The sequence below is a fragment of the Centruroides sculpturatus genome, unplaced genomic scaffold (genome assembly GCF_000671375.1).
Source record: "Centruroides sculpturatus isolate CEXI.00-Female unplaced genomic scaffold, Cexi_2.0 scaffold187, whole genome shotgun sequence".
NCBI classification, from domain to species: Eukaryota; Metazoa; Arthropoda; class Arachnida; order Scorpiones; family Buthidae; genus Centruroides; species Centruroides sculpturatus.
The window spans coordinates 113,919-136,469 of NW_019385662.1; the positions used below are offsets into that span (position 1 = coordinate 113,919).

General features: G+C 29.7%; 1 protein-coding gene across 1 annotated transcript; it reads left to right on the top strand.

Moving 5' to 3' along the window:
• The first annotated feature begins 1,113 nt into the window (after positions 1-1,113).
• Positions 1,114-21,222, top strand: LOC111640999 (chondroitin proteoglycan 2-like). Its single transcript, XM_023387107.1, has 10 exons — positions 1,114-1,267; positions 2,910-3,051; positions 9,282-9,479; positions 9,574-9,762; positions 9,928-10,141; positions 11,061-11,308; positions 16,177-16,422; positions 18,112-18,300; positions 19,716-19,917; positions 21,093-21,222. Exons 2-10 carry the CDS (start codon positions 2,988-2,990, stop codon positions 21,109-21,111), a joined length of 1,569 nt encoding a protein of 522 aa, XP_023242875.1. The 5' UTR covers positions 1,114-1,267; positions 2,910-2,987; the 3' UTR covers positions 21,112-21,222.
• The last annotated feature ends 1,329 nt before the right edge of the window (positions 21,223-22,551 follow it).

Here is a 22,551-nt window from a genome sequence, read left to right on the forward strand (position 1 = left end):
CATCCCCTCGACAGATAGTCCGTGTCGTGTTGTCGTGTACAAATACAAATAAAAAAGCTAGCAAAATTGAATATAATATCTCTGTTAAATAATGTAATAAGTTAAATGATCCATTTTTCGTATTGATAATTTATACGAAATTTCACTTAAAAATCGAACTAGGGCGTATATTCTGCTATAATTACATAATGAAAATAATTCATTAAAGTCAAGCATAAATATATTTAAAATTAATTTTAAAAAATAAACTGTTTTATCATTTTTATATTTATTTTAAACTGAATTTTAATACGTTTTCCTTAATTATAATACAATTTTGTACTCCCGATGACCTGAATTTTTGTGGTTTTATTCATACTTTACATGACATTCACTTCTGTTACATGACAGAATATTAGTGTTCAGTTCTATATAAACGTAAAACAATAATCCAACTGTTTATAATAAACTCGATGAGGCATTTTTTCGCATATATATTTTTAAAATTTGCGTATATTAATATGGATAAAGAGTTTATAAAAACATGTTGAACTTGTATACTGATACTAAAAGTCTTTCTGTCGTGTCTTCATGTAACTAGTGTTAATTTTCTATTAATTAAATTAATCATAACTACATAAAATTCCATATTTGATGTCTTCTTATTGTAGGAAGACTTCTACCAGAGAAGACGTCTATTGCACCTTCCTACGATCTTCAAGAAGGCTCCTCGTACTGAATCGATTCTAAGTATTAATAAGCCTTAAAAACTTTCGAAATGTTAAAATTTAGTATGCATAAAATTGAATATATGACGTATTCTCATCATGGAAAGACTTCTACCATAGAAGTTTCCCGTAGGCTAGAGCCTTCTTATTGACTGTCGTTTCTTCAAGAAAACTTCATACCAAATCGATTTTACGAAAATTTAGTGTATAAATAAGCTAAAAAAACACTCAAAATATTAAAATTTAGCACAAAAATTCACCATAAATAAATTTTATAAGTGTTAGATTAACAATATTTCTTCTTACATCACGTGTCTAAGTTACAATTTTCGATGGAGAAATTTTTGGTTTATGACTAAATATGGTTTATTGTTCAAACTTGCCAGTTCGTATCGTCATTATTATTTCTTGGAAATTTTCAACACGGCAATTTGCATCTTTCACGCTTGCACAACTTCAGAGTCAAGGCCAAAATGTAGGATCACTAAACAACTGCAACATATTAATTCCGGTATCTCCGATGACATGAAAACTTAAGGATCATTTTCTTGTAAATTAAGGTAACTTTTTCTTTTATTTTTAACGTTAACTTTCACTGTTTAATTTATTACTTTTTCTAGTAAAATGTTTACTGTTCTAACCAAGTTTTACGCCGTTAAAATTTTATTACACACGTTTTGCAACGTACTAACGCAATTCGTCTTAGAAAGGAAAGCGAAAGTTAATTATAATTAATTTAATTTCTCCTTTTAAAATTACATTTTTGCGTCTTCATTAATGTTAAAAAGAAAATTAATTGGCTTGTGTATTTATTTTTTAAATATTAAATTTTACAGGCGTTTTATTTAAAATTAAATTTAAAAAAAAAATTCAAAATGTGATATACTTAAATTAACAACAGAAAGATGCCCAAAATTATATTACTGTATTTTATTATAAAATTTTAAATATTTTATGCATTTTGTGAAAGTAAGCATTGCCGATTCATTCTCAAGTAAATTATATTCAATGACCGTAAAATTATTATTTGAACGTTGAAGAAATTTACATACGAGCTCGAGTTTTTGAAATTTTATTGCATTTTAATGAAACTTAAATTTAAATTATTTTGTTTTGAACAGTTTAATGTTCAACAATTTTAAACTTTTAATCAGGAAGAAAAGTTTGAATAGTTTGAATTGAAATTTAAAGTATTTTTCACAGTTTAGGCAGAAATTTTGAAGGACATTTTGGCCGGTTTATATGGAACTTTAGTAAAGAATTTGCAGTTTAAACAGAAATGAGATAATTTAAATAATATTTTGGCTAATTTAAATGAATACATGAACAGTTAGAAGAGGAATTTGAAAGTTTGGAGAATTCCTTGAACAGTTAGAAGAGGAAGTTTGGCGAATACTTTGAACAGTTTAAATAGAAATTTAAAGAGTTTGAACAGTTTGAAAACGTATCAAACATTACAAACAGGTTTTCTCCCTAAACTTATACACTAAAATTTGATTTACAGAGTTTTCGCAGAGGAGAAGATAGAGAGCTATTTAAGCCGATGGACCGGTTTCCATCTCACTCGTCTAGTGACCCCCTAGGTTATAGGTCATCCTTGACAACAACGAAATTTTCCCGTTAGTATTTCTGACCCCAATTTTTTTTTAATTTTCTTACTAAACAGGTGGCTTTTCTAGACAACCTCAATAACTAGATGATGTAATAATTCGTAATTGACTACACGAATAAGTATAAAAACCCAAAAATTACGAATGGAAATTTTGAAATTCTATTTTTATCAACATTTATACATGATTTATCATTTTTTAAGCTTATTTTTTTTATTATTTGATCCGGTTTTTCTGAGGGGGGTGAAGAAATGAACGGGCATTTTCTGTTCTTGGAAAATTTTGAGACAAATGTATTTTTGTATTATTGGCTCGTGTACATAATAAACAGGTTACAGAATCGCATATTTCTAGATAAATAATTGCACACGTAATGCCAAACAAACCAAAAAATAGAAAATCATTATGAAATAATACCTGTTTCTCTATCTTGCAAATCTAGTGTGGATGAGCTCTGCATCAAGAAACAAAGAGAGAGAGAGAGAGAGAGAGAGAGAGAGAGAGAGAGAGAGTGAATGTATAGATTAGTTCCTTAAAGCATACAGCTTAACCAATCAGAAGATTTGAAATTTTGTCCTCCTTCCACCTGCAGATCGGTTCCCTGAGTAATTCAGAAGATATATCTTAGTTAAAGAGCAATTTTCCAGTTTCTCGTTAAGCAAGTTGGATTATGAAGCAAGTGATTATGGTACCAACCTCGATAGTCTTGGTGCTTCTTGCGGCACTTCCTGCCTGTAAGTAAACGTATTTAAAATATATTTTTTTGGGTCATTTTCTAGAAAAATTCTCGTTTTGTGCGTGAAAATAAAACTGGGACTCAACAGGATCTTCACAAATTTATTTCAGCTTCGTCGTGGATTCTCCAAGAGCGTTAGAATGTTCCATTTCGATTTATTTAAATATTTGTTTTTATGGTTATAAAGTTATTCTTCCGATGTAAAATTTATAAGGGAAAATATATAATTTGATGGGGTTTAATTATAACTTTACTGTGTAAAGATTCCTATATTAAAGAAAGTGGCACTCAATCTTTAACATGGGAATCTTGTTAAAGTTTTAACACGATTTAGTAAAACCCGAAGATTTGCGTGAATCAGGACGACATCCTTGACATAGTATGATATTTTTCATGTTTCCTTCTCTCATACTTCACCTTTAAACTCTCTAATTTATTGATCCAAGGTTGGGAAGTAAGACATTTCCCGTTTTGTAAATGGTGTAGAGATGTTTAAAATTCAATTTTAAAATAAAATAATGTTTAAAATTCGTGACTAGTAACATCATTTAGTAGATTTTTCTATAAAATTTAACTTTTTAAAATCAAATAATAATTTATTTTTAATTAAGTACCGGGGATTTTATAAGAACACGAAGAAAAGTGGACATTCCTACGCTACATTACAAAAAGAATTTTTAAATTTAATGGCTTCAAATAGAATTAATTATTATAAAATACATTTTAATGACATTTTTATTCATAAATTTAATTTTAAATGGGTAAAATTTCAGCTTTGAATTATTTTTTTCTGAAGTTCTAAGTTGCTTCAATACAAAAATATAAGTGCTCTACACTTTTTCATTCCTTATACATTTGTATCTTATGTAATTTTAAGTACTTAAATTGTACTTAATTTATTTATAACAGAAAAGTGTGAGATGTTGAGGTCATGCCTCATTAAAGTTACAAATATAGAGAAAACAAGATTCAAGATGGAAAGTGTATTATGTAAAGAGCGCGTATCATAAGAGTTACAAGTAAGTATGAATGAGGAAATAAGAACGTGAAAATGTAGAGAGGAAGGAATTAACACACCAGATAATTTAATGATGACTATTAACAATAAAATATAACACAAAACAGAAGGATTATAAGGTATCTTTTGGCCTACAACAGTGAGGAACTTCAGAAGTATTTACGAGAATTTTCCACTCATGAAAGACGAAAATAAAACGATAAAAACTTTATAAAATAGGGTAGAAAATAGTTATACAGTAAAACCTATCCAAAACGGAACCTGAATAAAACGGAAAAAATTTCGATGGGCCTCCATCATTAAATAATTAATACGTATTGTTACATGGTAAAAGGGAAAGACTTCTTACGTATCTACTGATATGGATAGTAATATTAGATATCATGTGACATAATTAATTAATTAGTTCAGTCTATAGTTAATTATCAGTATAAATGCTCTTAAGAGTATCAAATGCATTCATTTTTTTCTTATTAGCTTTTCACTAAACTGTACATTATGACATAAGTTTGATGCAAAATATTAGAAATTTACATCAATTAATAATAAAAATACAGAAAATACAATTTTTAGAAGTAATTTCTATCGAAATAATCAAAAATTTAGTACTAAAACGGTGATTATTTAACTTCTCCAGCAGGTCGAATTTGCACATATGCTATAAGTTATAAGCTGCAGCTTAGGGCCTCTGTAACTTAAGGCCTTACATCTTACGTGTATTGTTATTTTGTGGAAAGGAAGAACCTGTTATATGCTATAACTTAGGGCCTGACATTTTTACATATGTTGTCATTTGATGGAGGGGAAGAGACTATTGTATGCTATAGTTTAGGGCCAGAACAAGTCCAGAAATGCTCTCAAACTGGAATTTTTTATATTAAGAACACAATTATCGTAAGCGAATTGCATAAAAGATCTTATCAGACATTTCAATCGCGAATATCTTTGCAAAAATTTTAATGTGTTTAAAATATAGGGCAAATCAGTCGAAACAATTGTTCGATACATAATTCAATTCATACGTCATTTATGAACACCTCCTCCATGTCGACCTATGATTAATAATGCTTTCATTTGAACTCTGGCCAACTTATAATGCCTAAAGTTATATAAAAATTAATGATATTTTTAATGGCTTCAATATAATTTTTCTAAAAGCACAATTTTTAAAAATTCAAAATGACGTAGGCTGTAATAAAAATAAAATTAAGGTTAATAATGCTAGTCATGTTATCCTAAAAATATAATTTAGCCTCAATTAATATATGAATTTTTAAATTTTGTTTTAAATATTGTAAAATAATTATAATTAATGTAATTTTATAATGACTCGCACCTTTATATGGCACGGAAACTATAAAAAGTAAAATAAATTGTGTAGCTATATATAGAATTGCTTACGTAAGTTGCATTACATATCATTTATACGCATATTTACTGTTTAAAATATTAAAAATCCAACAACGAGTTGCGTAACTTTCCCAGCAAGAGTTAAAACATTATATTATTAACTTTTTTGCCACTTTAAAATAATTAACTTTTAGGATAAAGACAAATTTTTATATATAAAAAATATATTTAAATGCTAATAACAATTAAAATCTTAATCAAGTCGGATCCACTCGAGATATGATAATAACTTCCCCCTTTATCTCCTCACCTCGTCGATCTTTAACCATCAAAATTTAATAGCATCAATACCCCTAATATTTAAACCTCCCTGAAAAATTTCAGAAATTTTCGACAAAATCAAGAGTTATTATGCTCCGTACGCCCCCATACACATTAACATCACACATATATAGGAAACTTTTTTGCATTTTTCGACGTTTCATGATCCTCCAAGCCCAAAAATGTATTAAGAAATTAGGAAAAAAGCTGCAGTCAGAGACGTGTTGAACATGAAACCAAAAATAGAACTAATTTAAAAAAAAAAGACTATATAAATATTTAAAACTGATTTATAGCAGATAAAGTAATTGTGTATCTGTATCATCTGCTGATTAATAAATAGGCTGGATGCAGTTGATAATTTTTTTTGGCCCTCCTTTAACCGTGATTTCCTTACCGTGATCTTTAGATAATTCATTCTGGTAGAACAAGTTAAAACTTTAATTAAATGCAAATTTTATGGATGGGAGATGAATAAAATTACAGGAAAATAATGTAAATGTTTTCCAATTTTATGATCTGAATGAAAATGTTCATCCATTAATTAGTTGTGGAGTTGGGTAGAACTCAGTAGAAGCCATACACTTATCGACTAGAAAACTCCTTTATTGTATAACCATAAATAATTTAATATAAAAACTCCATAACTTGCAGAGATAAAATGCGATCTTCATAGATACGCATGTAATTGCTCGCACCGTCTCCAAAAATCATAAACGATTTTTTAAAGTATTTATTAAGATTAATTATTAATTATAATTTTTCTAAATAATTAAAGATTAAATTTTCTGTATATCAAGTGAAAAAAAGTCCAGAAAATATCACGTGGGGAGGAACGAACCTGCGACTAACTATGTTTAGTAGTCTTATCCAATAGGCGCAGAGATCACAATTATAAATTATTTTTGTGTAAATTAAATTGGTCGAACGATTATAGAATTATTATTTAATTAAAGAATTTACATCAATCAACACGCAAGCCACAAATATATGTCTTACGTGTTGTTTAATGTCTTTATTTTCTATGCCAATTTAAGAGCTTAAAATAATTGGAAGCGCTCGACATGAATAATTTAAATATCAAATTAATTCTGATTATTCCGACCAGGTGTACAATTATCTTCGTTAAAGTAGACTTGGCACTTATTTAATTTATAATTTTTACTTTTATTTTCATTATTTATGTATTGTTTCGTATTGAATTTCAAAGATTTGGGTATTCCCCGAGAAATTCTACCATTGCGTAACCTAAATAAAGCTAAACAAGTAGAATTTTTAAGGTTAAAGATGGCAAATTGCATACTAATTCAGATTTAAATTCAATTTAATTAGCATTAAAATTTCTTTTATTTGAATGTTTATAAATTTTATAAAGTCATTTATGCTAAGGTTTATCAGCTAATTCACATCCTTGGAATATTCTTTAGCAATGTATAAATATTAAAATAAATAATTTATATATATTTGATTTATGAAAATGAGTAAATAAAATATTTTAAGTTGACAATTTTAGGGGTTTAAACGTGTCTCGTTTGAATGTAATTAGTTAAGGGATTGAAAAGACGAGTTGTAACCAAATAACCTTGTGCTATTTTTCTTTCCCTTTGTAATTACGATAGGTGAACTCAATGAAAAATTAATGATTCTCCCTTAACTTTTCCTTATTATAAATTTCCATCACGCTTCCTGTTTTAATGAAGTGCTACATTTGTTCTTTCATATCACTAGAAATTCGAAACGTAGTAAACCCCATTTTACGACTGGTTTTTTGAAAACTGTCGTATGTCGAACTACAATATTTCGCAGGCTCAGTATTATAAATTATGTTACTTTACTAGATATGCAGTTTGAACTAAAAATATTACACATAAAGGAATAATAGAATAATGTGACGGTTACATAAAATGTTATAGAAAATTTGGCGCCGTCGTAAAGCAGGGGTATCTTATTTATCATTAAAAGAACACTTTCTTTTAATGATAAACTGTACTTAAAAATGATAAATTATAATAGCTTAAATAATTTCAATGGATATATAATAACAATGAATGTAATGTCATTTTATGAATATGAAACTATGCAAAATTTGCGTTCGATTTACGACGGCTCGCTTAACGACGGTTTTTCAGAAACTAATTAAGTCATACGATCCTAGGTTTATTATAGTTTTTTCTCATTGATTTCATTAGAAAAATTTGCAAATAATAATAATAATAATAATAATTCGGCTTTTACTTTAAATGTACTGTACAATTGGTTCCAGAATAGTTGAGGAATCGACTGTACATTTCAGCATGGTAGTATCTGTATAAAATTACAGTACATAAGCCTAATACGACTTAAACACAAATCAAGGATATTCGATTTATTTATTTTATTTAACTATTAAAAAATTACAAAATTTAATAATCATTAAGTATTCGGTACAAATTTTCTATACGTATTTGTTTAAAATATTTGGTATATGAGGAATATGATTTCAAGTCTTTCTGAATATTCTTACAACGTATTTATTTAAGTTAATGGTAATATTTTATATTTCTGAAAAGATGGAAAGAAGGTGGAAAATATTAATTAGAAACTGTACAATTTCTAATTAATGATATTTTCCGTCTTCTTAATTCTTCCCGATTAATGATATTTTTTCATATTCTTCTTCCTAATTGTTCCTGATTAATGATATTTTCTATCTTCTTCTTCCTATTTGTTCCTGATTAATGATATTTTCCAGCTGCAATTAATGATATATTTAAACTTTATGTAGATACAGAATCAAAGAAAACTGACAATTTAAAATATTGTAGTTAGTAAGATTTACTTTATGTTCTTTACTGTTGGTGAATATGTAATATGTTTATATACACATAATTATTTACAGTTAATTCGCATTTAATGGCAGGTTAGTTAGTAATTAGGTTTACGAAATGAAATTATATTTAGTAGAGATAATTTTTGAAGACCGGATAGTCGAGGAGGCTCTTAAGGATCTGGATTCAAGTCTGAATCAAATTAGAAATTCTCATGAACAAATTAATTAATCTGGATCTCGTATCCTGATTTTCATTAATCGATCGTTCCCATTGTAGTTCTGGCCCTGAAGTCTGTCTACTGTCTACACTCTACAGGATAGAGAGTTAAAAATGGTGATGGTGTTTGACAATTTCATAATTTGTCAAACTCTTCGAGAACTTCACGCTGGCTCCAATATCAAAATAACTTGAATTTATTTCTCCTTACTCAGTACCATGCTTTACTTATAAACAAAGATTAACATAACTCCTATGGTTTTAGACTTTATGAAACACACAAGTAAATTTTTTCTAATTCTTTTAGAGAAAATGGCGCAACGAAGCGCATTGTTGAGTTTTTAATTAATTAACAAGTATATATAATTTTTAAATTATAAAATGTAGTAAATCTATACTATGGCTTCAATTGCATGAGAAGTTTTACAATCGTGAATAATATTTTCTATTCTATTTATAAATACTGCTTCAATGCAAATTCTAAAAAATTGAAAAAAAACATGATTTGATTAGGTTTCTGCCAATGCAGAGATTATAAAAATGGATATTTTCCACACGAGAGACAGTGTGATCGTTATTACGAGTGTAAAAATGGTACCATGACAGAAAATCTTTGTCCCGATGGATTGATGTTTAATCATCTCTCTTCTCCAAATCATCTTCGTTGCGATTATCCTTTCGATGTTGACTGCAGCGATCGACCACAAGTTCGTAAGTACTCATAAGAAATTGACTAATGATTAACTTTTCATAAATAATAATAATTCATGATCAAACGTTTTACCGCATAAAATTATTCCTATAGAGCAAGCTCAACCCACCGAAAATTGTCCTCATCTTTGGGGTTTGTACCCTAATGTGCATGATTGCGGACGTTTCTGGAATTGTGTAGATGGTACATCTTATTCGTTTCAATGTCCCGAAGGACTGGCATGGAATGATTTAACAGCGAGATGTGACTGGCCGGATCAGGTAGAAAGTTGTGATGGAGAAGGTAAGTTTAATGGAACTTCTGTAAAGCTACCCATTATGCCAAGTAGATTCCCCTTACTGAAAAATGGACATTCAAATTATTGATCTGTCAGATTTTCTTTCATTTATAGTTTTAAAACCACTTCTAAACAGTAAGAAAAATTAATTTTTCTATTTGTTTTTTTAGCACTTCTAGGTTTTTCTTGTCCAGTTCCATCAGAAGATGAGATAAGACAATACGGTCAATTACGATATCCTCATCCAGGAGATTGTAAAAAGTTTTTTATTTGCATATTGACAGAGAAGAATGAATGGAAACCTCGTTTACTTTCTTGCGAAGAACCAGCAGTTTTTAATTATGCATTGAACAAATGTGACTTTTACAAAGAAGTTTCTGGATGGTAAGTTAATTTTTAATTGAAACATAAATAGGGGCCAATTTCCATTAGAAAGTCCTCCTGGGAAGACCAACTGTTGCGTTGCCCTATTCATCAACCTCACCATCAACCATGAATCCACTTAATTAATTTCCTTTTTTAAATTAAACAGCCTAATTTTATATTAATTAATTAATTTAAACATTCGAGCCAAGCCAAAGGAATATTTATAATTTGATAAAATTTTCTAAAACTTATTCAAATCATTTATAAAAAAAAATAAGCATGAATTTTTTAGTCCAGTAATTCATATAAGTATAGGATCGAATAAGATTTGTTGCTTTCCGAGCTGCTCATTGGTTAGTTTGAATTATTATACTAATTTTTAACCAATAAAATAGCTACAGGTTAATTCAATTGTCAATTCAATTAAAATTAAATTTTGATTTTTAACAAGCGGAAAATTCCAATGCATAAATTGAAATACAGTAGAGCGTCGATTTTCCGAATCAATTAGGGACTGGGGTTGTCCGGATAACTGATATTTCGGATAACTGATTTACGTACGAAAAAATAGTTTAACGTATCCGATGTCGAAATTTTTCTCCGTTGCGTGTTGCTTCGCGTTGAATTTTCGTCGATGTTGAGCCTAACAAAGACTATTGTATCGTTAAAAATTATTTTTTTATTTTGTACAAACAAAATAAATATATTGAAAAATATAAAAATAATAAAAAATTATACTTCAGATGTTAATTTAGTATCAAAAACGTAAAATATTTGAGTAGCCCAAGACATAGCCAAAGATTAAAGCGCCACAGCACTGGCGGAATTCTTTCGGATGATTGACGTTTCGGATGATTGACTTTCGGAAAATCGACGCTCTACTGTAACTAATTTTTACGAAAAATTTCTTAATTTTTTTTTTTTATAATCTTTACAGTGAAAATTATTATAGCTATCGAGATGATGATCCAAGATTAAATAGAGCAGCACCACCAAGAAGTGCAGGATCTGCAGGACAAACAGGGTTTTCAGGAAATGTAGGTTCTTCACAACGCACAGGACATTCAAGAAATATTGGATCTTCACAAAGCACAGGACATTCAAGAAGTGGCGGATTTTCAAACACAGGATCTTCACGACAACACACTGGGTCATTCGGAGACTCCTTTCGTTCCAGACCTGGACGATAGATGGCGATACTAAAAGTTCTTCTCCGATACAGCATCCATTTTTTTTTAATTTTATTATTATTTTTTTAATAAATGAAATAATGGTCATATAGAATAAAATTTTATAAAAATATCGTAGCTTAATTTTTTTAAACCTTGTACATTTTAAACATTTACATTAACAGTATGTGATTCGTGTGCAGAGTCGATGAAAGGGAGTAAAGCCACGGCTGCAATTATGAGGCCCGGCGCTGTAGAGGGGCCTAGGCTCGAACCTGTGTAATAAAATCGCGTATATAAAATCTATAAAACCAATTTATGTATTTCCAAGTGAACAAAGAGAGAGGGAAACTAGGGCCGTCGAGAACTTGCATGGGGCAGGGAGCAGAGCGGTCCCCTTTAGCTATTTTTTAAACGAATGTAATACATATGTGAATGTTCCTTTATTAATAAAAAGCAGTCTTAAGGTTTTATTTTCTGTTAGTAAGTATAGCAATAATTTTATAGGAGATATGAACCACTATAGGCCCCTAAATTTTCTTTGGATTCGGAGATTTTTTCTCCGAGCCCGAGTTCATAATTTTTAAACTATAAAAATTTCCATGGAAATTTATGGAAGATTGGTTTATAATATAAAATTTTCGTGGAATTAAAAGAATAAAATGATAAAGTTGAGACGTTCTTGTGACTTTTTCCCAATTAATGTATAAAGTCATAAATGGTAAGTCGCTATTTTTAATCGATGAAGCAAGATGGAGAGAGAAAATGTGAAGGGGTACGGTAGGTTAAAATCTACAATTTTAGGTCATGGACGCATTTTAATCACATGATTCGAATGTCGTCCTTGAATGCCGATGTCGTTTTTATTTGTGGTGAGTTCAGGAATTGAAATTTAAGGAAACCAAACGAGTTTAACTCTGTTCTATTAATAAACTTCTCTATCGACTGTGCATTATCGGCAATTTTCTGATGCATTTGTAAATTCCACTTCTTCATCTTTTAAAAATTCATCAGACGGAATGGATTTTTAATGATTCGAAATGTAATTTTTTTCAATTTATTGTATTTAAAATAGAATATTATAATAAATTTTTATTGTGCAAAAGTCCCTGAATGACTATAGGCAGAATTAGCAACGTACGATTTTCGCCATCTACTGGAAGATTTATGGGTTTGTAGACCGCATTCTTGGAAAATTTCGTGGGTTTAACAATTAAAAATGAGTTTCATATTTATAAAACGCAAAGAAACATTGCTACGAACAGATATAGCGAATACTGTTTAGGTTTATGGGTTATTTACTGTAAAGACATATAACCGGGCCGGATTTGCACATAAATAAACCGGCTGCAGCTTAGGGTGTCGTGTCTTGAGTCTATATATTATGGCCTCACATAGTCTGTTTACTTTATTATTATACGGTAAAGGGGAAGGATCCCGTTATATGTGTTATAGCTTAAGGCTACAAGAAGACTTAAGCCCAGCTCTGCATATAAATCTATACAATATATATGATTTAGTTAACCTCTTTATTCCTTTTTTTTTATAAAATAGGGATTAAAATTAGAATATTACAATTTATAATGAGCAAAAGGCAGTCTAATGAAACTGGGCTCTATTTTAAAATAGGTTTTTGTGGGTTGGAATGAACTAAATTTTAAAATCTTTACATAAATGATATGTATGTAGATAAGTGCAATCAGAAATTTTTTTCCTAATAATTTTGGAGTTTTTCTAAGAGGTTGACCTCTAGACTGGAATTATTATAAATGTTGACAAACGTGTCTTTAATTAATTAATAATTTTGTACAAATTTCTCAAGATAAATTTATTCAGAGATGTATAAGCGAGTTATTGAGTAAAGTAGAAAACATTAAATACCATTGAAAAAGTAATCGATGGCCATATGGATAAAACTGGTCGTGGGTTCGAACCTGGCCAACGGACGAGCCTGACCTCGTGGAGTTTTACAAATTATCTTTTCGTGTCTAACACCTAAATAGACGCAGTTTTTCCATAGAAAGTCCTCCCGTAAGGCACTCCTCTTGGCAGATCGCCCATGTGTTGCGTTGCTTTATTCCATAAACCAAATTAACGATTCCACCCAAACTCATCAATTCTCAGTGGCTATTTAATACTTTAATCGAGAATTTAATATACTTTCTGAATTCAAACTTTCATAGATTAACTCCAATCCCTCAAATTCGTGGGGTCCATTGTGCGGTTTCAAATTTCCATCATCCGATATCTTTATTGTTATATAATTTATTACTTGAACCAAATCTAAGAAAACGTGCAAATTAAAGCGATTCCACCCCAATTTTGCTCATTTCTACAGACAAATCTTAATAATTTTTATCCAGACGTAAGGCTGCAAGCTGTGTAAAATACACCTTTCAAATCCGTGAGAAATTAAGGTTTTATAACCCTGTATTGAAGAAAGAGGAAAATTTATGCTTCGATGAGAATTTTCCACCACAAAAACTCGTATGGTCGACACCCATTTTGGAATTTAGTTCAAAAAAAATTGCATGTGATTGGGGCAAAGACCTTCGACTCTGTGTATAATATCACGAATGACAAGTTTCAAGTAAATCGGTTCAATAATCAGGATACACGAGGCGAAAAACGTGAATATTGTTGTATGCTGCTCATTGTTATCGGAGTGATTTAGAATTCGAAATGGGGTTGGGGAAGTGGTCTTGACAACCGATAGCAGCGCCACCCAACTCGAACACGTGACTCGTACTCTTATTCTTTTCGATCGCCTACGAGCATTGACTTTCTCCAGCGTATCTCTCAAGAAAGATATATTGGCACCCGAAGATGAGGATGATTTTCTTTGCCATCACGCTTCACGTTTTACTTTCTAGCGTCCTATGTGAGTAACTGAAATTTAAGAAATTCTGTTAGAAATTTTAAAAAATTCCCTTCTAAATCTACAATTTTAACAATATTTTTCTGTAATTTTAATGCTAATTTAAACAATTTCCTGAAATCCTTCGTGCGATCGTTATGACATCCTTTCGGAGCAGTACGTGAGCCATAAGGATAAATATTAGAATCATTCGTATGAAATGTGTTTAATCGAGAACCAGTTGAGGTACTTCGATTAACCCATTTCTTTGATGATATTATGACAGAAAATTCTATAATTAATAGAGGTTATTTCTATAAACAGGCCTCGATATTATACCCGCGACAAGTGAGCTAAATACGTTGAAGTAAGTTTAATTAAGGTTTCGTTGAAAATGTTAAAGAAAGTTTAAAGAATTTGATGAATTGAAAGGGCAAAAAGGTTAACTTTCACGTAAATTATCGAATTCATTTGTAAAATATCTGATAATTCTTCCACTGAATGATCATTGAGTCCATCCTTAGAGATGTGTTCAGAAAGGATGTTGCAGTCGTAACTAAAAGTTCTATTTTTATAATATTTCAGGAGTAAATCTCGTGCAAATTTTATGACCCCTTAACGTATGTTTTTGTAACATTTTCTATTTTTAAAAATCATTAAACTATTTTTAGTAAGTTACTGCTTAATAAAATATGTGTCGTTTCCTATTGAAACTAAGGAGACAACGAAAAATTTTATATCCCAAACAATTTATTGCAGGAAAAATATATTTAAAAATACCAAATTATATAGATTAATATAGTAAATAGATAAATTTGAAACTTTTATTCGTTAAAATGAAGTAATTTTACAGTAGTGGGTAGAGAGAAACACATCGAAACTGCAATAAAAAAAAATGAGGAAATTAAGGTTATTTCTCCTATTTTTTTCTAATGATATAAAGTAAAATGTGAAAGAATAATGCGAGGAAAAACTTAGAAGAATGTGTAGATGTAAGGAATTTAATTATTCCCTTAAGGTAAACAGAGAAATCTCCTATAGTCTATAAATCTTCATCGTTAATATACTGTCAAATTACGTCAGATTTTAATGGATGCAATTGCAGAAAAATAGCAAAAAAATATATAAAATCTTAATTATCCTTTCAAAGGATTTATTATGTTATAAAATAAGGATAATGATAATTATTTTAATCGCTGATTAACGTTTAATAATTGACATATCGGATCCGTAGCACGTTTAATGCTCCAGATACACAAAGCACAGGTTAGGAGAAGAAGACTTATGACACATTGACACGAATTGATTTGGAATCAACGAGGAAGTTTGAAGAAAGAAAAATCAACAATTTTTATATATATAATTCGAGGGAAGAATATGAAAAGACGGGAGTACATCAATATAATTTTCAGTCGTAGTAGTAAATTAGTTTAAGGTGCCAGGCCTTCGAAAGGGGGAAACGTCCTAGTTACGGTCCAGTTATCAGACCCTCTCGTGTTGACCTAATTTCGACCTAGACTAACCGGTCTTGCATTTTAAAGATAGAAAAATGTCCACTACTAACCTTGGACGGTGTCTACAAATAATTTTTATCTCTTTCATTATCCAATATTTAAAATTTTACACAGGTTTAACATTAGAAATTTTCAGCATGACTGCACTTAATTAAGTAAAAATTGAATCGTTTGATTATTAAAACTTGATTTTTCTTCCATTAAAAATCTTAAAAATCTTAAAATTTGAGCATTTAATTATGTTTATAAAGTATAAAATTGCTTTTTTAACTTGCATTAATACACGTCCAAACCTGTAAAGAGCGGACACTGACGGGAAGATAAAAATTGCCATTGTTTGGAGGTTATTTTGTATGATTTGGTTAAAAAAGAGTTCATGTAAAAAAATTAGAGATGGCCGTTGTTGGCAGGTTCGACTGTATTAAGAAATAACGCGAGAGTAATATTATTTAAGAAATTACTTTAAATATATGTTTTTAATCCATGTAAATAATTATTTATTTATTTTTTCAGGTGCACCTCAATTACCTCCACCACACCATGCAAAGGAACAAGTAGCTGAACCTGTAAACAATTGTCCTGAACATGGTGTCGTCGTCTACCCACATCTGAAAGCATGCGATAAGTATTACAAATGCGAAAATGGTACATTTACTAGAGAAATCTGCCCAAACGGATTAGTTTTCGATGACAAACATCCAATTTTCCACTTCTGCAATTACCCATGGAGAGTGGATTGCGGTGATAGAAAAGAGAGAGGTTTGTACATAAACTTCTATCGATAATATGTAAAAGAGTCTCGATATAATGAATTTTTCTGGAATTTTATATGGTGTACACTTGATATAACTGACCACCCGATTTTACGACTTGTTGTAACTATACGACTCCTTGTATTTAAGCACTAGCGTGGTGTTATACAGATATTTGTAGGGATAAATCTTTACTTCATCACATTGAAACTATGTAAAGTTACAGTTCGATTTACGACGCATTTCGATCGTAAAAACGGGGTATAGACTATAAAATGGATTCAAGGGGATTGTTTAAACGTATACAAAGAGCAAAATTATAAGCTGTTAAATTAGTTAATGCAGTATAACCTCCGAATAGTGGACACTATTGGGACATTTTCCCGCTATTTAGAGGTAAATATAATAGATACCCTATTTGAAGGGTCTGTAAAAATCTCCGTTAAGTAGAGGCGTACCGAGGTTCCACCATATATAATACACAAATTGTCTCATAAGTCAGTCAACAGAGTCTCTTCCAGTGAAGCAAGCGGCTACTCATCGTCGATTTTAATCACACTTTTAAAGTATACCCCCTGTTAACTGACTTTTGGATCAACCCAAAAGTCAGTTAACACAGAAGATTATTTTAATGTACAGTACTTTGAACTGTAAACTTGTAAATTATAATTAAGGACATGGTAAAAACATATTCGATAAAAAATTTAAATAAAAGATTAATTAGCATAAAAAATTTTAGAAAATATATTGAAAAAATAGAGAAAAATGTCTAATTTTGTAAGGTATAATTTATTTTGTGTACGTTAATTTTAATTAAGTACATTTTATTATTCTTATTGTAAGAACCGGTTGGAATGGGGGGAAATAATTTTCATTTTAATATATAATAAACGCATGAATATGAATGAGATTATTAATATAAAATAGTCAAATTTATTAAATCTGGTTTGGCATTTAAATTTTTGTCCTTATATTAATATATTAAAACTTATAAAATTAACATATTAATTAATTTCGACGAATTATACGAACAGTAATATTCACTTTATAACATTTCACGCTTGATAATCAACCAATCAATCAATCAATTGTGACATATTTACAATATTCTGAAGTAAAATACTGTAAAATGCCTTCATGCTTATAGATTACTTCATACGCAAGGACAAATTATCTCCTGTAATGTTTATCGTACGTACGGGGTAACCGAAAGTCGGTTAACTCGGCTAACTGACTTTTGCGCCACCCCTTACACGCGTGAAAGATGATTATAACTCAATACATGTAGCCTAAAAACCAAAAATACGAATATAATGAAGAGTCAGCATTCTTGTGCTCTTGCGGGTCCCGGTTCGAGTTCGGATTGCTTCGAATTTTGTGGCTAGGTGGAGCCTGGTGCGCAAAAACTCGCCTTTTAACTATCGAGTCATTTCCCATTTTGGCTACTAACTGAAGAGTGCCTGAGTTTGGCCAAAATCTCTTATGATCTAATCGAATTGAAAATGGGTATTGAGAAAGGGCCTTTAGTACGAGTTTTTATGTTTTATACTAAATTTTACCACCGTTCCCTTTATTTTTTAAACACGTTATACTATAATGTTTATTCATACAATATGAAGGAGAACAATATAAAAGTTTTAACATTATAAATGGGTATGTTTAACCGATATAATTTATTATATATGTTTCTTTATAGAACCTCCAATTAAGAGTGACAACTGCCCATGGCAATGGGGGATATTTGCCAAACGAGATAGCTGTACTCATTATTTTGTATGCGAATGGGGAATCGCTAATTTGACTTATTGTGAACCTGGTCTGGCCTATGACATTCACACTCATACATGTGTTTGGCCCGATACAGTAGACGGTTGTAACAGTGAAGGTAAGATTAAAATTTAATTTAATTATAAATATTTTATAACTCGACTCGCTCTTACAAAAATTAATTTGTTTTCTACATAAATGTATATACGAGGGAACTAAAAGTCAGTTAACTGAAGGTTATAACCTTTAAATTATAACAGGTTTTCAGCCAGTCAGCTACATATTCATAAGATTCGATCAGGTGATCGAGCACTTAAGCTGTTAGTTAACTGACTTTTGAGCCGCACTGTACATGAACAGCAGGTTTGAGAATTTTGTATATGGTATATATTTTCCATGTATGACTTATGTATCAAATCAAATCAATATAAAAAAAATCAAAATATTGACACGAAATTAATGACAAATAGAAAAACGTGTAGACACATAGTAGGTCATATAGGGCACATAGAAGAAAGTACAGTACATATGAACTATAAGTCATATTCAACGTGCACAAACAAACCTTTATTTTAAATTACTTTTTAAATTACTAATATTAATCCGCATTTTAAATTACTAATATTAATCCGTTTAAAAACTTAAAATTTAATTTTTATATTTTTAGATACACACAAAAGACAAAAAATTAATTACAGCTTACTCTTTATATATTAATTTCTATTTATAAATACAATGAATGCATTGTGTGATACAAATATCACCTTATACATTTCGTGCAGACTTAAAATGCGAATACACTAATAATAATTTCAGTTTGTGCCAGGCCTTAGGCGAAAGTAAATTTTTTGAGGCCTCTTTTATATAAGTTTACATATGAGGCCCGTATCACGCGATATTTATTTAGGATTTTAACTAAGTATTTTGGTACTGACTGCATCTAACTAGGATCAAGTTAGCACTAAATTTATGAGGCTTCTTTTATATAAATTTACATAATGTGAAGCCACTTTCACGTGATATTTATTTACGATATTATTAATAGATAATATTGGATTCGTGGCACTGAATTAGAAATCCATCCAACTAGAATTTAGAGCAGTAATCTCTCACTTCTCTTATACGATAATTGCCTAGGATTGTAGAAAATGATGAATTTCTAGTGCTTGACTAGAAAATCCAGCTTTTTCTACGATTCTGAGCAAATAGCGTGTAAGAGGAGAGAGAGAGAGAGAGAGAGAGAGAAATAAGAAAGATATTGGTTTCACATTACATAAACTTATATAGAAGAATATTCACAAATGGCCTCACACAGCCTAAATTTTGCATGTCCTCATATTTTAAAAAATTTCATTATGCTAGAGTTTTCTATTTTTTTCATAACATAATAATAATAACTACAAAATAAGTAAGGAACTTTAAAACCTAGTAACTTGTATGTCAAAGATTATATTAATTTACCTAAAATTCGTTCAATTTAAGGTTAAATGTTAAATTACTGTGACGCGTATTAATAATAGAAAATATTTACAGATATCGTCGGTTTCAAATGCCCAGAGAAAATCACAGGTTTGTCCACCAAATTCTATCCATTTCCAAGATATCCTCATCCTCACGACTGTACCAAATTAATTGTTTGTGTCAACGAAAAACCAAGACTTCTAAATTGTGGATATGGTTCTGCTTTCAACCCTGCCACCTACACATGCGACTCTATAAAGAACGTCCCAGACTGGTAAGAAAAATCTATACAAATTAAATTAATAAATTCAACTTAAACATGATCACACTGTAAATGATAATTAAGAGAAGATGGAGAATTAATTATGAATGATTATTTTCGTCTTTTTACTGATCTCATAAGCGTGTAAATGTATTCATATATATGAATCTTATGAGCAACTGATACCGTAAAAGCGGTGTATACATCTACCTATGATTACACGTGACAATTATAATCATAAAGACGTGATTTTTATGAGTACACGTGACCAGTTAGAGTCATATATACTTATGTGCATATTCTTCTTATGAATATGTGTAACCTTAAAATGGTAACATATATATTTTTAGGCAATTTTTGAACAAAAACAATAGAAAATAACCTCCGGCCACCTTCACTTTTATGTTCCTGTCAGTGGCTGTTGTCTAGAGCAGTGTTTCTTAACATAAAAAGTTTGCCGAGGGCCGCGAAATTATGCAAAATTTATGCATATTTGAGTGAAAAGGGGTTTTCAACTATGGTGGATATAAAAACAAAAAAATGCAATCGATTGCAATTAGATGTCTGCATGCGGATAGCATTACATACAATTGAACCAAGAATTAGTTGAGGATATTCAGCAGCAGAAATCTCATTAAATTATTTTCGAATATTTTTTTGTTTTTTCTATGAATTTTTAAATGTTTCTTATTTTATTTTTTGTTAAAAATTAATGAGTTTTTATGTTTAATTGTGAAGTTTGAATGTTATTTAAATAGATAATGAAATAATAGCTATGTTTTACATTTATTATATAAAAAATAAAGCAATAAAAAACTATCAATTTATTTTAGATAATTTAACAAATATAAATTATTATTAAAAAATGGAGGTCATTAAAAAATTATGAAATATTTGGTGGGCCGCTAGTATAAAAAGGTTAAAAACCACTGGTCTAGGGGTTTGACTGTACGCAGGAACCAATTTTATTGGTCAGATCATGTGTTCAAGCTCCTGGCTTTACAAAAATTAAGTTTTTAACTAAAATTTTAGTTTAATTAGTTAAATATCTTCTTACTTTAAAATGGAATTATTTTATATAAGTCTATGTTTATTATAAGTGGCGTATTTACTTGATTATTAAGCTTATGATTGATTTTTATATAAAATTATAATATATTTAATTATTTCTTCATTTTTCCCCACAGCAAACCACCACATCATTAAAATGTCTAGAAAAAGCGCACATCAAAGAAACTATTGTATAAAGAAATTAATGAATTTATGTTTATGTTTTAAACATGTTTACGAATTTATTCAATTTATTTACTTATTAAATTGTTATTCGTTATGTAAATGTTTCTAAAGGTTAAAAAGTTTAATAAAAATCATGTTGAATTATTTGTTTTGTATTTTTATTTCTCCTCTTCTCTGTACAAGAATATTTAAGATAAGGAAGCCTTTCATTTCCTAAGCAGTATTAATAGAAATTCTACACAATTCAGGCTATAAATATATAATATTTACCCTTTAAAGAAGAAAAAAGTAACCTGAAAACATAGATTCTAATGTTATTTTCATAGCTTAGACTTATCTGAAGGAAGAGAGATCAACAAGAGCTTTACTAATTGGCCTATTTTACTATGATCTAGAAGAATTTTGGCTTGTAAGTAATATTTAATAAAGATGTAACAGGTTGTAGCCCTACAAAAAAATAATCTAAAAAATTATGTCAAGTTTTATAGTTTTAACGACGTCAATTTTCTCACGAAATGGTCAACAACATTTTGATCCAGGAATATGATTTGGTCAGGAGCTTTTACAGAATTAATTTCTGGTCATATTTTATTTAAAAAAATACTTAAAATAGAAATCAAAATACACACTAAATACAATAAATGAATAAAAATGGCTAAACAAAGGATAAAAGATTACCCGCTTTTCATATCGGATAAAGCTAATATCTAATATAATTGGAGTTTATTCGAGCGTTACAATCATATGACACGTCTCAGATAAATATTAATCTTTTATATTCGGGATCGTCCATAAATTACGCCATTTCTATACTTTTTAACTTCAATTCTACCCCGTAATGCTCCTTAATTCTGTTGCACATATCACTCCCAAAACTACGCAACGGGTATCCCTTAATTGTACTAAGAAATAATACACAGCTCGGGGTACCGAACGCTACATGACTTTATTAATTACACGTATAACGTAAATAGAACGGTTTGACATAAATAGAACGGCTCGGTATGCAACACTTCTTTCTTTCGTGTTCGTTATTATTTTTTCTTTTGTTGACGAATTAGACAACGAAAGTTATAGCCAAATCTGAGAAAATGTCTCCATTTGGCGAAAAAAAACTACCTATAACTTAACCGGTACATATCTAACAAACATCATCAGTCGATTTAAACACTCTAGCATCAAGTAACATTTTTGTAAACACTCCCACCACTTGTAACACGTCGTAACGACTACTTTCGTATTGTTACGACAAACCCCATCATTAAATACAAATTACTATTGTTATTCGAAAATTGGTATTTTAAATATTTTTAAAACTAAAATCAATCGCTAATTATTTAAAATATTTATATATGTAATGCTTTAAAATAAATATTATGTGTCAATTATATTATAATGTAAAAGAAAATT